Source organism: Salmo trutta, chromosome 13 (genome assembly GCF_901001165.1).
Source record: "Salmo trutta chromosome 13, fSalTru1.1, whole genome shotgun sequence".
NCBI lineage: Eukaryota > Metazoa > Chordata > Actinopteri > Salmoniformes > Salmonidae > Salmo > Salmo trutta.
Genome location: NC_042969.1, coordinates 38,002,537 through 38,017,554, shown reverse-complemented (window position 1 = coordinate 38,017,554; position 15,018 = coordinate 38,002,537). Strand labels below are relative to the sequence as shown.

Sequence of the window (15,018 nt, the reverse complement as noted above, 5' to 3'; positions counted from 1 at the left end):
GGAGACCATAATATACAAGAAAACTCTCAAAGCTGCTAATGAGAACCTTGACGACCTTGTATCTAGCCGGTGGGGATTCCGGTTTGGTGCCCCGACCCAGGAAGTGGCAGAGCTGGCAACACTAGCTGCAGTAACCCATGGGGAGGGGGTCACACTCAGACATTCAGAGAAGGGGCATATTATTGTGGCCCTGGTGGCACAAAATCAAAGGTCTGACTGCACAAAAATGCCAGGGAATATGGTCACTACGGGGGACCAGGTGTTTCAGGGGTAGGGTGTATATCTGGCCTCCATCACCTAGGATTTGACAATGGTTAATCAAATCTCCCCATTTCTGCCTTTTTTTTGCTCAGTTTTCCTGGCCTTCTCATACAGCTGCAACTGTACACGCATTTGTAAATCAATACCTTTCTTGAGTTGGGTTGAGTGTGTGTGTGTGTGTGTGTGTGTGTGTGTGTGTGTGTGTGTGTGTGTGTGTGTGTGTGTGTGTGTGTGTGTGTGTGTGTGTGTGTATTCCACAACTGTTGCGAGAGAGTAAAAGATGTTAGGGACAAGGAAGAAGCCACTGCTCCAAAACCGCCATAAAAAAAGCAGACTACGGTTTGCAACTGCATATGGGAACAAAGACTGTACTTTTTGGAGAAATATCCTCTGGTCTGATGAATCAAAAATGTCCATAATGGCCATAATGACCATCGTTAAGTTTGGAGGAAAAAGGGGGAGGCTTGCAAGCTGAAGAACACCATCCCAACCATGAAGCACGGGGGTGGCAGCATCATTTTGTGGGGGTGCTTTGCTGCAGGAGGGACTGGTGCACTTCACAAAATAGATGGCATCATGAGGAAAGGAAAATTATTTGGATATATTGAAGCAACATTGGAAGACATCAGTCAGGAGGTTAAGGCTTGATCGCAAATGGGTCTTCCAAATGGACAATGACCCCAAGCATACTTCCAAAGTTGTGGCAAAATGGCTTAAGGACAAAAAAGTCAAGGTATTGGAGTGGCCAACACAAAGCCCTGACCTCAATCCTATAGAAAATGTGTGGGCAGAACTGAAAAATCTTGTGCGAGCAAGGAGGCCTACTAACCTGACTCAGTTACACCAGCTCTGTCAGCAGGAATGGGACAAAATTCACCCAACTTATTGTGGGAAGTTTGTGGAAGGCTACCCGAAACGTTTGACCCAAGTTAAACAATTTAAAGGCAATGCTACCCAATGCTAATTGAGTGTATTTAAACTTCTGACCCTCTGGGAATGTGATGAAAGAAATAAAAGCTGAAATAAATAATTCTCTCTACTATAATTCTGACATTTCACATTCTTAAAATCAAGTGGTGATTCTAACTGATCTTAGACAGGAATTTTTTACTAGGATTAAATGTCAGGAATAGTGAAAAACTAAGTTTAAATGTATTTGGCTAAGGTGTATATAAACTTCCAACTTCAACTGTAGTTACCTAAAAAAATATATGGGGGATTGGACAGGATGCAGACATTTACATTGAAGGAAGTAACAATCTATCCGCAATCCGCAAAGCTGATCCACCCATTAAAAATATAAAAAAAATAATTTATCAATGACTTTAACACAAATGGTACCCTTCTCTACCTCCACAGGTGGGCAGTCAGTAGGTTATCAATGACTTCATCACAAATGGCACCCTATTCCCTATATAGTGCATTACATTTGACCAGGGGACAATGAGCTGGTTAATGCTTCCTGGTTGAATGCTGTTACTGCTTCCTAGTTGAAAGACATACATTTAGCTAATACAATGTAATAATTATATATATTTTTTTTTTCTTGTTGTTTTGTTTCCTACATATTTTTATGCTGCACTCACCATCGCCCTTTGGGGATAATGAAGATTTACTGAACTGAACTGAACTCCCCTTTAATTCCAGCTCCTAGCTGACCTGGAGAACAACACAATGTTCTCAGATGACCTGGAATGCCAGAAGCTTCTAATGGAAGCCATGAAGTACCATCTGCTGCCGGAGCGTCGTCTCATGTTCCAGAGCCCCAGGACTAAACCCAGGAAGTCCACCGTAGGAGTACTCTACGCTGTGGGAGGCATGGACGCTACCAAGGGTTAGACCTAGACTTTATTCCCTACTCCCCTAATGTATATAGTGCACTAGGCCCATAGGGCTCTGGTCAAAAGAAGTGCCCTATATAGGGTTTTGCATCCCAAATGGCACCCTACTCCCTATATAGTGCACCACTTTTGACTTAAGCCCGATATAGTGAATAGGTTGCCATTTCAGGTGCATTCGTAGTCTTTATGGAGTTTGCCCCAGTGTGAGACATAAAGCTCAGTAAATCCATTATGTCTATTGGACCCTAATGGCTTGCTACTATTAATAAAAGCCCACAGGTTTTGATCAATGAGCCTCATTACCAAGATGGATGCCCACTAACGTGTGATGTCACAGTCGATCTCGCCCGACCACGACGACGCTTTTATTGTTACAGACTTCAGGTCTATTAGGCTACTAATGTAATGCAGCTCAATCCACACGACTGAGATTAACCCTTTCATTCCACGGACTAACACTATTTATTTACAGTGGGGCAAAAAAGTATTTAGTCAGCCACCAATTGTGCAAGTTCTTCCACTTAAAAAGATGAGAGAGGCCTGTAATTTTCATCATAGGTACACTTCAACTATGACAGACAAAATTAGGAAAAAAATCCAGAAAATCACATTGTAGGATTTTTTATTAATTTATTTGCAAATTATGGTGGAAAATAAGTATTTGGTCAATAACAAAAGTTTATCTCAATACTTTGTTATATACCCTTTGTTGGCAATGACACAGGTCAAACGTTTTCTGTCTTTTCACACACTGTTGCTGGTGTTTTGGCCCATTCCTCCATGCAGATCTCCTCTAGAGCAGTGATGTTTTGGGGCTGTCGCTGGGCAACACGGACTTTCAACTCCCTCCAAAGATTTTCTATGGGGTTGAGATCTGGAGACTGGCTAGGCTAATCCTGACCTTGAAATGCTTCTTACGAAGCCATTCCTTCGTTGCCCGGGCGGTGTGTTTGGGATCATTGTCATGCTGAAAGACCCAGCCACGTTTCATCTTCAATGCCCTTGCTGATGGAAGGAGGTTTTCACTCAAAATCTCACGATACATGGCCCCATTCATTCTTTCCTTTACACGGATCAGTCGTCCTGGTCCCTTTGCAGAAAAACAGCCCCAAAGCATGATGTTTCCACCCCCATGCTTCACAGTAGGTATGGTGTTCTTTGGATGCAACTCAGCATTCTTTGTCCTCCAAACATGACGAGTTGAGTTTTTACCAAAAAGTTATATTTTGGTTTCATCTGACCATATGACATTCTCCCAATCCTCTTCTGGATCATCCAAATGCTCTCTAGCAAACTTCAGACGGGCCTGGACATGTACTGGCTTAAGCAGGGGGACACGTCTGGCACTGCATGATTTGAGTCCCTGGCGGCGTAGTGGGTTACTGATGGTAGGCTTTGTTACTTTGGTCCCAGCTCTCTGCAGGTCATTCACTAGGTCCCCCCGTGTGCTTCTGGGATTTTTGCTCACCGTTCTTGTGATCATTTTGACCCCACGGGGTGAGATCTTGCGTGGAGCCCCAGATCGAGGGAGATTATCAGTGGTCTTGTATGTCTTCCACTTCCTAATAATTGCTCCCACAGTTGATTTCTTCAAACCAAGCTGCTTACCTATTGCAGATTCAGTCTTCCCAGCCTGGTGCAGGTCTACAATTTTGTTTCTGGTGTCCTTTGACAGCTCTTTGGTCTTGGCCATAGTGGAGTTTGGAGTGTGACTGTTTGAGGTTGTGGACAGGTGTCTTTTATACTGATAACAAGTTCAAACAGGTGCCATTAATACAGGTAACGAGTGGAGGACAGAGGAGCCTCTTAAAGAAGAAGTTACAGGTCTGTGAGAGCCAGACATCTTGCTTGTTTGTAGGTCACCAAATACTTATTTTCCACCATAATTTGCAAATATATTCATTAAAAATCCTACAATGTGATTTTCTGGATTTTTTTTTCTCTCATTTTGTCTGTCATAGTTGACGTGTACCTATGATGAAAATTACAGGCCTCTCTCATCTTTTTAAGTGGGAGAACTTGCACAATTGGTGGCTGACTAAATACTTTTTTGCCCCAATGTAGCTGATACTAAAATGGATCCTATACAGTTTAGATATACAGTTAATAGAACACATTACAGCGTGTGTTTGAGAAACACAATATATTAAAACGTAGGTGTTTAATCAAACACTATGATAGATATGGAGGGTAAGTGGAATCAGAACAGAATATAATTCAATGCTCAGCCTCTTTAAACCTGCTTACCCTGAACAATTAATCAAATGGCCACCTGGACTATTTACATTGACCCCCCCCCGCCCTTGTTTTTACACTGCTGCTACTACGGTATCTGTTTATTATCTATTCATAGTCACTTTACCCATACCTACATGCACAAATGGCCTCGACTAACCTGTACCCCTGCACATTGACTTGATACCAGGAACCCTTGTATATAGCCTCCTTATTGTTATTTTATTGTGTTACTTTTTATTTAATTTTTTACTTTAGTTTATGTAGTAAATATTTTCTTAACTGTATTTCTTGAACTGCGTTGTTGGTTTAGGACTTGTAAGTAAGCATTTCACGGTAAAGTCTATACCTGTTGTATTTGGCGTGTGTGACAAATAAACTTATTTTTTTTTGGGGGGGGGGGGTCACCTGAAGTCGTCAGCATCATCCTTGTCTGTTCCTATAGGATCTGTAGATCTCATTGTCTGTTCCTATAGGATCTATAGATCTCCTTGTGTGTTCCTATAGGATCGATAGATCTCCTTGTGTGTTCCTATAGGATCTATAGATCTCCTTGTGTGTTCCTATAGGATCTATAGATCTCCTTGTGTGTTCCTATAGGATCTATAGATCTCCGTGTGTGTTCCTATAGGATCTATAGATCTCCTTGTGTGTTCCTATAGGATCTATAGATCTCATGGTCTGTTCCTATAGGATCTATAGATCTCCTTGTCTGTTCCTATAGAATCTATAGATCTCCTTGTATGTTCCTATAGGATCTATAGATCTCCTTGTGTGTTCCTATAGGATCCATTGATCTCCTTGTGTGTTCCTATAGGATCTATAGATCTCCTTGTATGTTCCTATAGGATCTATAGATCTCCTTGTGTGTTCCTATAGGATCTATAGATCTCCTTGTGTGTTCCTATAGGATCTATAGATCTCCTTGTGTGTCCCTATAGGATCTATAGATCTCCTTGTATGTTCCTATAGGATCTATAGATCTCCTTGTGTGTTCCAATAGGATCTACGACCATAGAGAAGTATGACCTGCGGACTAACACATGGATCCAGGTGGGAGTGATGAACGGCCGGAGGCTTCAGTTCGGGGTGGCAGTGATCGACGACAAGCTGTACGTGGTGGGGGGCCGAGACGGGCTGAAGACATCCAACATGGTGGAGTGTTACAACCCTTTCAACAATGTCTGGTCCACCATGCCTCCCATGTCTACGCACAGACATGGACTCGGTGGGTTTACAGTAAAAAATAAAATAAAAAATACATTTCATACCTATGCTATTGTAGCACAAACTCAGTGGGATTACAATTCATACCTATACTATTGTAGCACAAGCTGTTCCTATATAAAACCTTGTCAGCCTACCGTACGCCTGCTCTGATTGTCTCTTTTCCCTGGCCGTTTCTCATACGTTTCATGTCAGAGGAATGGTTTGATTCACAGTTGAAATAGGTCTATGCCTGTGAACTGAGGCGATGTAGTCAAGTATTCATCTCACTTGTCTGTGGTTGGCTTTTCTGAGATATGGGTGAACACGCTTGCCCCAGAGATTACAGTGAATAGTATTACCTAGTCTCCTTTGATCGGGGCTGTAGCAGATAGCTCTCATACTTTGCTTGTGGTGAGCACGGTTTAACTGTGAAGATGTGAGGAGCTACATAGCCTCCCTGCTAAGGCTTTGTCCTGCTGTGTGCATTCAGCAAAGAAGGAACTACTTATTCATATTTTCAAATCAACAATAACTGGTTTTTAAAATGGCTATTTCAGTTGAACTTTTATTCATACGGAAGGTAGAATGTTTACAGGTGATGTTCCTTTAGAATAATGTTGTACTCTAAACCAGAACATTACCAGCCATTATATAAATCCATTTATTGTGTTGTACAGTAACATCCTATATTCATTGTTGTTGGAAAACATTTTCCCCTCTGTGACCCCAGCAATAACAGGAATAACACAGTTGTTTTATATTCTGTTTGGAGAACAGACCCTGTGTTGAAATACTATTTGAAATCTTTCTAATACTACGTTTTCCCAAGCCTGCCTGGTGCTAGATGGGCGGTTTTGTAGTTTTGGGGCTATTATATTGGTTCCATTAAACCAATCAAATGGAAAATGATATTTTTTTTAAATGACTTAAAATAGTACTAGATCCCAAGTCTGTTTAAGGGAATAGAATAGACTACATTCGTTCAGTTCCACGTAATGGTGACTCATCTAACAGCACTTCAACTGTTCTAGAATGAGCATCGTGGTTGATGCCTCTGGTTGAGCATCTTACAGACAGACAGACAGACAGACAGACAGACAGACAGACAGACAGACAGACAGACAGACAGACAGACAGACAGACAGACAGACAGACAGACAGACAGACAGACAGACAGACAGACAGACAGACAGACAGACAGACAGACAGACAGACAGACAGACAGACAGACAGACAGACAGACAGACAGACAGACAGACAGACAGACAGAAAGTCTTGTATAGCTAACCTTGTGGGGTTACACAATTCAGTCCCATTCAAAATTATATTTTCCCACACACACACACACACACACACACACACACACACACACACACACACACACACACACACCAACACACCCACACACACACACACACACACACACAGAGTATGCTCTGGTTGATGGTTCCCCCCTCTTTCTAACTCTCCAGGTATAACAGTGTTGGAGGGCCCCATGTATGCAGTAGGTGGCCATGATGGATGGAGTTACCTGAATACAGTGGAGAGGTGGGACCCCCAGGCTAGACAGTGGAACTATGTGGCCAGCATGTCCACCCCACGCAGCACTATGGGAGTCACCGCACTCAATGGAAAGTAAGTGGCTGTACTAAAACATTATGACAGCATACAGTAACAGTTGTTACTGAAACACAAGCTTATTTATGACATAAGGCACAAAATGAAAGGAGAATGTATTATGTATATAGACACTAGAAGCTAATAACCAGCACAACAGGAAAACTAAGTTCTGTTTCTTGTTATGTAACACATTTTGGTTAAGGTCTAATCTTCGTATAAAAACAAGAAGGCTTTTCTTTGTGTGTAAGCCTGGGCCTAGACTACAACAGCTCTACGTTACATAATGGCAGACAACAAAGTACTGTTTTGCGGTGTGTTTTCACTCTATAAAACCTTTTTAGATTTTCTTCCTGCATCTGGGTGAAAAATAGAAAACAAGGAAGGAAGACTTTTCTACAATCCTCCATCTCTCTCCTCTTAAGGAAAGAATATGCTTCTACAACCCTTCATCCCTCTCTGCTAAGGAAGATGTTTCTCCACCCCTCCATCCCTCTCTGCTAAGGAAGATGTTTCTCCACCCCTCCATCCCTCTCTGCTAAGGAAGATGTTTCTCCACCCCTCCATCCCTCTCTGCTAAGGAAGATGTTCCTCCACCCCTCCATCCCTCTCTGCTAAGGAAGATGTTTCTCCACCCCTCCATCCCACTCTGCTAAGGAAGATGTTTCTCCACCCCTCCATCCCTCTCTGCTAAGGAAGATGTTTCTCCACCCCTCCATCCCTCTCTGCTAAGGAAGATGTTTCTCCACCCCTCCATCCCTCTCTGCTAAGGAAGATGTTTCTCCACCCCTCCATCCCTCTCTGCTAAGGAAGATGTTTCTCCACCCCTCCATCCCTCTCTGCTAAGGAATATGTTTCTCCACCCCTCCATCCCTCTCTGCTAAGGAATATGTTTCTCCACCCCTCCATCCCTCTCTGCTAAGGAAACCTGGGATTCTCCCTCCCTTAAAAGACAATACTTTCTAGGAATGACCGACACAACATTTCTTGAAGAGAAATGAGCATAATTTCTGAGCAGCATCCAAAGTCAGATTTGTAATGCTTTTATTGTCCTTACAGATTGTTTGCAGTTGGCGGTCGGGATGGGAGCTCGTGTCTGCGGTCGATGGAATGCTTTGATCCACACACCAACAAGTGGAGTATGTGTGCCCCCATGGCGAAGCGGAGAGGAGGGGTGGGTGTGGCCACGTACAACAGTTTCCTTTATGCTGTGGGTGGTCATGATGCCCCGGCGTCCAACCACTGCTCCAGACTCTCAGACTGTGTAGAGAGGTAAAAAAAAAGACTGCTCCCAGACTCTCAGACTGTGTAGAGAGGTAAAAAACATAGCTTTAATCTACAGTATGGCTGCATTTCGATTCTTGGGACTTGCACACTTCCTGAAATGCATTCAACAATGGTGGAAACTCTCTCTAGCCTAGGCTTACACCAATCCAATGCTTTAAAATCCATGACAGAAATGGAAGTGCACACTTTTGGGAGTAGGGCAGAGAATCGGAATGTAGCCTATGTCAGTACTGTACTAGAGCAACAACAAAAAAGTCAACATCGTTTTTTCCAAGTGTCTTGTTATAGACTCATGGATTTTATGATGATGATAGCTATACAAATAGAGACACAGAGACATTTTAGGTTGTGGGTGTGTGTGGTGCTTTTCTGAGGCTTTGGCCATGTTCGAGAGCATTAAAACTGTGACGTATCATGGGTAAAATAAGACTGACTGCCTGATCTACAAATAAGACTGAGTAGTTCATTTTGATGCAAGGTGATTTGTAGATCAGTCAGTCTCTACTCGCCTTTAAAGTCGGCTGCAATGTCGAACGCAGCCATTAAGTTTGTTTCAAATTGCAGTTGACGGTGCAGGCAACTGCCGACAGACTGATCTACAAAAAAAAAAACGTTGCATCATAAATAACTACTCATTATTATTTGTAGATCAGTCAGTCAGTCACAATTTACACATAATGCATCACAGTTTTGATGCTCTCAAACATGGCCATTGTCTCTGTCTATCTGCAAGTACAGGGCAAACCCAATACACCTCATTCTTTCCATGGGAGTTGGTTTTTTAGCAGTGTGATTATCTGGCTTCTGTCACCCTCTGCTGGCTAATTCTGTAAAAAATCTACCTGTATCTGATACACACTGCATGTGACCCTATCAATGAACAGAATACCATCATGTCAAAACAATTAAATTGAAAACAACATGAAAAACGTCACAAGATATTGTTGAATTCATCCATATACAAGTTGTACTCTTTGCTCTGTATCTCTTAAATATCCCAGGGAGGCTGGGATATACTTCTTCAGGTATATTTACCCTTGTATGTCACTGCAGGTATGATCCCAAAACAGACACATGGACCACAGTGTCCTCTCTGAGTGTCCCCAGGGATGCTGTAGGTATCTGTCTGCTAGGAGACAGGCTATATGCTGTTGGAGGATACGACGGAACATCCTACCTGAACAGTGTTGAGTCCTATGATGCACAGAACAATGAATGGACTGAGGTAACTTGAATTATTTCTTAGATTTTCTTACAATGCTTTTCGAACCATAATTTCTCAATTCCAATAGCCTGGCACAATTCCTTACTGTAATCCATTTTTAAGACAGACTGTACGACCTTGCATCAACTTGTACTGTATGTCTCCAATAGGAGGTCAATCTCAACATCGGAAGGGCTGGAGCCTGTGTTGTAGTTGTGAGAATACCTTGAGGACTACAACTCCATACAACCCACTGGAATGCCACACAGGAAACAGGATATAATGTCACCACTGATGTCGCTAAGAATATGTTTTTTTCTACTGTAAAGGCAAACCTATATTGCATTCCTCACAAACCATTGTTTCTGTCAACAGTGATTTTCATTGTCCAAGGATTTTCTTTTTGATTATGAGAATGTACTTTACCATATCTACGAATCAACAATCTGCATAGTAGTGGTTAAAAAAGTAGGAAACCTTGCCACACTCTTGTTGATATGGTTGCTCTGTTAAAATGGTCTGTCAGAAAATGTTTTCTATATGATACAAAGAAAGAAATTACATTTAACCCATAAGAGTCGAAACCCTGTCTAAGCCAGGGGAGGGGGATTTTACGACTCATTGAAGTATAACAAAATAATTATTTGATGAACATTTTTATTTGGCCTGCTATTAGCCAATACAAAACGCATTGAATAACAGATTCACTACACGGAACAACAGATAGTCCCAAAACAAAATCTAAAGGAAGTTTGTTTTGAAGTGTCTGTCCTATATCTGAGAGATATAAGAAAGATCAGGAAGCGTTTGTATTTTTTTTTTTTACATGTATTTAACCCCTTATTTTTAGCACTGAACAGTCTAAGCCCTGTCTAAGCCGGTGGAGGGAGGGTTCTACTAAGCTATATGGAATTGTTTTAAGAAAGTCATATCAAGGGTCGTTTAGCTATTCGATTTGGAATTTTAAGGCCCCTTGAAGTATCAAAAAATTATGTACTTTTTTTTTTTATGAACATTTTTATTTGGCCTGACTGCTATTAGCCAATATAAACATTGAATAACAGATTCACTACATAGAACAACACATAGTCACCCACAAAAACATCTAAAGGAAGTTTGAGCTATAAGAAAGATCAGGAAACATTTGTTATTTTTTGGGGGACATGTATTTAACCCCTTATTTTTGGCACTGAACAGTCTCCATATACAGTATACTTCCATAAATTTTTTCAACTGATACTGTGGGACTTTCAGACGAGTCTTGCGAGACATGTACGTGTTCATGAGAGTCTCACCTTTCCACATGGGGGGTCATATTAGTGTGTAGCCCAAACTGTTCGGACGCTACAGACAGAAGTTGGCATAATCGGCTGTACCGAGTTCAGAGAAGTCCCAAGAAACTTGTGGGGGTTTGTAGAGCCAAATGAAGAACACCATCATGTGGGTGAGAGTCTCATCCTTATATAGAGGGGTCATAATAGTTTGGACGTTGCATAAGATTTTGTGAGAAAAAAAAAACGTTTTTGTGAGAGGGGGGGTCTCATGGTCTGACAAGCGTCAGTCTAGCTCTGTTGAAGTAGGTTGTTTTGATGGATTGAGATGCATCCAATGCAAAAAAAAAACAAAAAAAAACTGATATCCCAAGCTTAAACTGACCGAATTTGATTGGGGGATTTTGTATTATGCTAATTAGATTTCCGCGAGTGCACGGACATGGACCTTAGGGGTTTAATTGATACTTTTACATTTATACAGTTGCATTCTATATTTGTCTCATCACATATGAATATTTTTTTGATTTATATTCTAAAATATATATATATCTCTCTTTTAGCCACCTGGAAATGAATACATCTCTGTTATTAACTGGTTCACTTCATATCTGGGTGAAGGTGCTCTGCGTACCAATGATTTCTACTCTTGGACAAACAGTTTTTTAAGAAAGACCACTGTGAATAATACTGAAGATGATGAGTTTTGTAAAGTACAATACCGGGATGCTTTGTCAGACCAATTTGAGGAAGTTACTCATAATGTATATCGTTTTTTTAGCAAGGAAAGAAATCTAAAGGACATTTTTAAAATTGTTTTTTTTTTCTTTCTTTTTTTCTTGGAAGCTATAGATGAATTACACCAAAGTCATTAGCCTGTCTTACAAAATGTGTCGTACATGTTTTAAAAAATTAAGTTTACACAATCGTGAATATATAAATATATCATATTGATATTTCTCATTACTGTAAAGATTGTTTTATAAGTTTGTCAAAATTGCAGTCATCTTGATAACCTCACATCATTCCTAAACCATTAAACCATCAACTCCAGATGTTGGTTTTATATTTTGGAATTCTAGTTAACATTACGTTGTAAGTTAACAATATGCCCTTCTTCTTTATTTCACTTCATGTTTGCTACTGACTTATGAATAAACTGTGAGCTGGTTTCCCAGACAGGAATTATGCCTAGTCTTGTACTAAGACACACTTTCAATGGAGAATCTCCATGAAACACATTTTGTTTTTGTTGTTGTTTAGGACTGGACCTAGGCTTTATCTGTGTCTGGGAATCCGTCCCTATATGACGTTGAGAACATTAAATACAGCTTTGAGTTACTACATTATCACCATGTGTACAGACTCTTTCACATCATGGCCTGTTGAGTTCATCTGTAAACAACATTACTTTTTTCTGTTTACACACTGAGGATCGTTCAGCTTGGAATATTACAAATGTATTGACGTGCTCTGTGGCCAAATGTAGATTTTTATCCTGATTTTTTACACTGCATACAGATCTAGAAATAAAACAACTTCATTGTCCTCTTTTGTGTCTGTAAGTTGCCCTGGATATGAGTTTCTGCTATTTTTTAAACCCCATTCATACCTGGTGTTTACATGACTCCTTTCTCATGATTTTTGTCAATATTTTGATTGTGCCCACATTTTTAGACAGGTGTAAACTATTAACAGACACATCTTCCTGACCACATGTGAAGACGGATCTAGACGGTGAAACCATTTAAATCGAAATGATCAAAATCATTGACAGGTGACACCATTGACTTATGGCATCAATGTCTAAAAATGAATAAATAAGTATTATTTAGAAAAATATACCTGCGAAATAATTAGCATACAAGGAAATCTGGTCACAATGCGGACACTGAATGGACAAGAGACACATTTTAATACCATGTCTAGAGGTGGCAATCCTTGATCAGATAGTGATTGGATCATATTGATCAGATCAGAAAACCCACATGTTAGCGCAAGATGTAAACTATGCTTATGTGTCAAGGTAGGAACCATGTTTCCGAGGGAAGGTTTCAACTTCGTATCTGTGCCATTACGGCGTCTGTGACAGCATTTTAAAGTTGTACATTTTCTTCCTCTTTTGTGTTTGAAAAAAGTGTAAGTGGTGAGTGGAAATGGGGTCCAAGCAGTGAGTTGAATCACACCTCCCTTCAGGTGATTGTCTTTATGTCCGATACTTTCTACAAGGAAACCAATTTAAAGGGTAAAATCTTATTTCTGGTAGAAATGTAGGACCTTAATTTGATCACCCGGTTGCAGGAGAATTTTCCTTCTATGCAGGAAATGTAAACCTTGTAGTGTATTTGAAGTTTAAAAAAGCTTTTGAAGTTTGTAATTCCCATTTTGAAAAGTCATTATTATCAAATCAAATCAAAGTTTATTTGTCACGTGCGCCGAATACAACAGGTGTAGGTAGACCTTACAGTGAAATGCTGAATACAACAAGTGTAGACCTTACAGTGAAATGCTGAATACAACAAGTGTAGACCTTACAGTGAAATGCTGAATACAACAGGTGTAGTAGACCTTACAGTGAAATGCTGAATACAACAAGTGTAGACCTTACAGTGAAATGCTGAATACAACAAGTGTAGACCTTACAGTGAAATGCTGAATACAACAAGTGTAGACCTTACAGTGAAATGCTGAATACAACAGGTGTAGACCTTACAGTGAAATGCTGAATACAACAAGTGTAGACCTTACAGTGAAATGCTGAATACAACAAGTGTAGACCTTACAGTGAAATGCTGAATACAACAAGTGTAGACCTTACAGTGAAATGCTGAATACAACAAGTGTAGACCTTACAGTGAAATGCTGAATACAACAGGTGTAGACCTTACAGTGAAATGCTTACTTACAGGCCCTAACCAATAATGCCATTTGTAAGTAAAAAATAGATATTAGGTGAACAATAGATAAGTAAGGAAATAAAAAACAACAGTAAAAAGACAGTGAAAATAACAGTAGCGAGGCTATATACAGGGACCGGTTAGTCGGGCTAATTGAGGTAGTATGTACATATAGATATGGTTAAAGTGACTATGTATATATGATGGACAGAGAGTAGCAGTAGCGTAAAAGAGGGGTTGGCGGGTGGTGGGTTGCGGGACACAATGTAGATAGTCCGGCTAGCCAATGTGCGGGGGCACCGGTTAGTCGGGCTAATTGAGGTAGTATGTACATGTAGATATGGTTAAAGTGACTATGCATATATGATAAACAGAGAGTAGGAAGGTGTTGCTCATGTTTGGTATATTCAGTGTAAGTTTAGATGGATCCCTAGTACAGGATAACAGCAGTGATCTCTAGCTGTTACTTGAACCAAAAAAATAGCATCAATCCATAATAGGAATGAGAATATATGAAAAATGAAACAATTGTCCTTTATGTATGTGACTACAGTATCTGTGTAATTGTCACGTATTTTTTAGTTTGAAAGAGGCCTCTGATAACAGTCATTTATGTTTGCAAGATTTGTTCTACAACATTTCTGCATATGAAAAATGCTCTGAAAGCACTCCTGAAGTTCTCTGTCCATTTGAACACTCCATGTGCTCAGACCAACCATTCTACACAGGCAGGAAGACATCCATTTATCTGCTTTGTCTTTAAAATAAACTGCTTCTGGTTTGGGGAGATGGTGTTTATTATGATGCTGTTGTTGTCTGTAAACACATGCAAGAGCTCTCTGTAATATTGACATGAATAGTGCTCTCCAGATGTTGGTGTTATATTTTAAAGCACCGGCAGATGGCACTGTTGTATTGTGGAGGACTTGCTGATACATACCCATTACAGACTGGGGAAATCAAAGATCCCAGTCTACCACTACTGTTAGCAAGAAACGTCAACCTGAATTAAGTGAACCAAGGACAAAAGCTTCAGCTAATAACCCTGCATAATTATTGAGGTACTGTGATGAAATATTAGGAAATTGGATGCAAAGTTTTTTTTATTTTTTTTTAATGAGCCTCTTACTGAGTTATAAGAATTATAACTCAAAGCCAAGTTAAATTTGGATTGGATGGATCTAGCACATCCGGTA

The 15,018-nt window shown here is 40.3% G+C and overlaps 1 protein-coding gene across 3 annotated transcripts in view; it reads left to right on the top strand.

Moving 5' to 3' along the window:
- The window catches only part of LOC115205753 (kelch-like protein 4), a 45,145-nt gene extending 34,859 nt beyond the window's left edge, over positions 1–10,286 (top strand). Inside the window, exons 6-11 of one of the 3 annotated variants that reach the window (XM_029772050.1) lie at positions 1,909–2,095; positions 5,341–5,565; positions 7,019–7,181; positions 8,223–8,435; positions 9,504–9,675; positions 9,825–10,286. In XM_029772050.1, coding sequence (XP_029627910.1) covers positions 1,909–2,095; positions 5,341–5,565; positions 7,019–7,181; positions 8,223–8,435; positions 9,504–9,675; positions 9,825–9,884 — 1,020 coding nt within the window. In that variant the 3' untranslated portion in view covers positions 9,885–10,286. Of the gene's footprint in view, positions 1–1,590; positions 1,618–1,908; positions 2,096–5,340; positions 5,566–7,018; positions 7,182–8,222; positions 8,480–9,503; positions 9,676–9,824 lie in introns of those variants that run through there. The other 2 variants (XM_029772051.1, XM_029772052.1) reach the window with 2 other exon arrangements.
- The last annotated feature ends 4,732 nt before the right edge of the window (positions 10,287–15,018 follow it).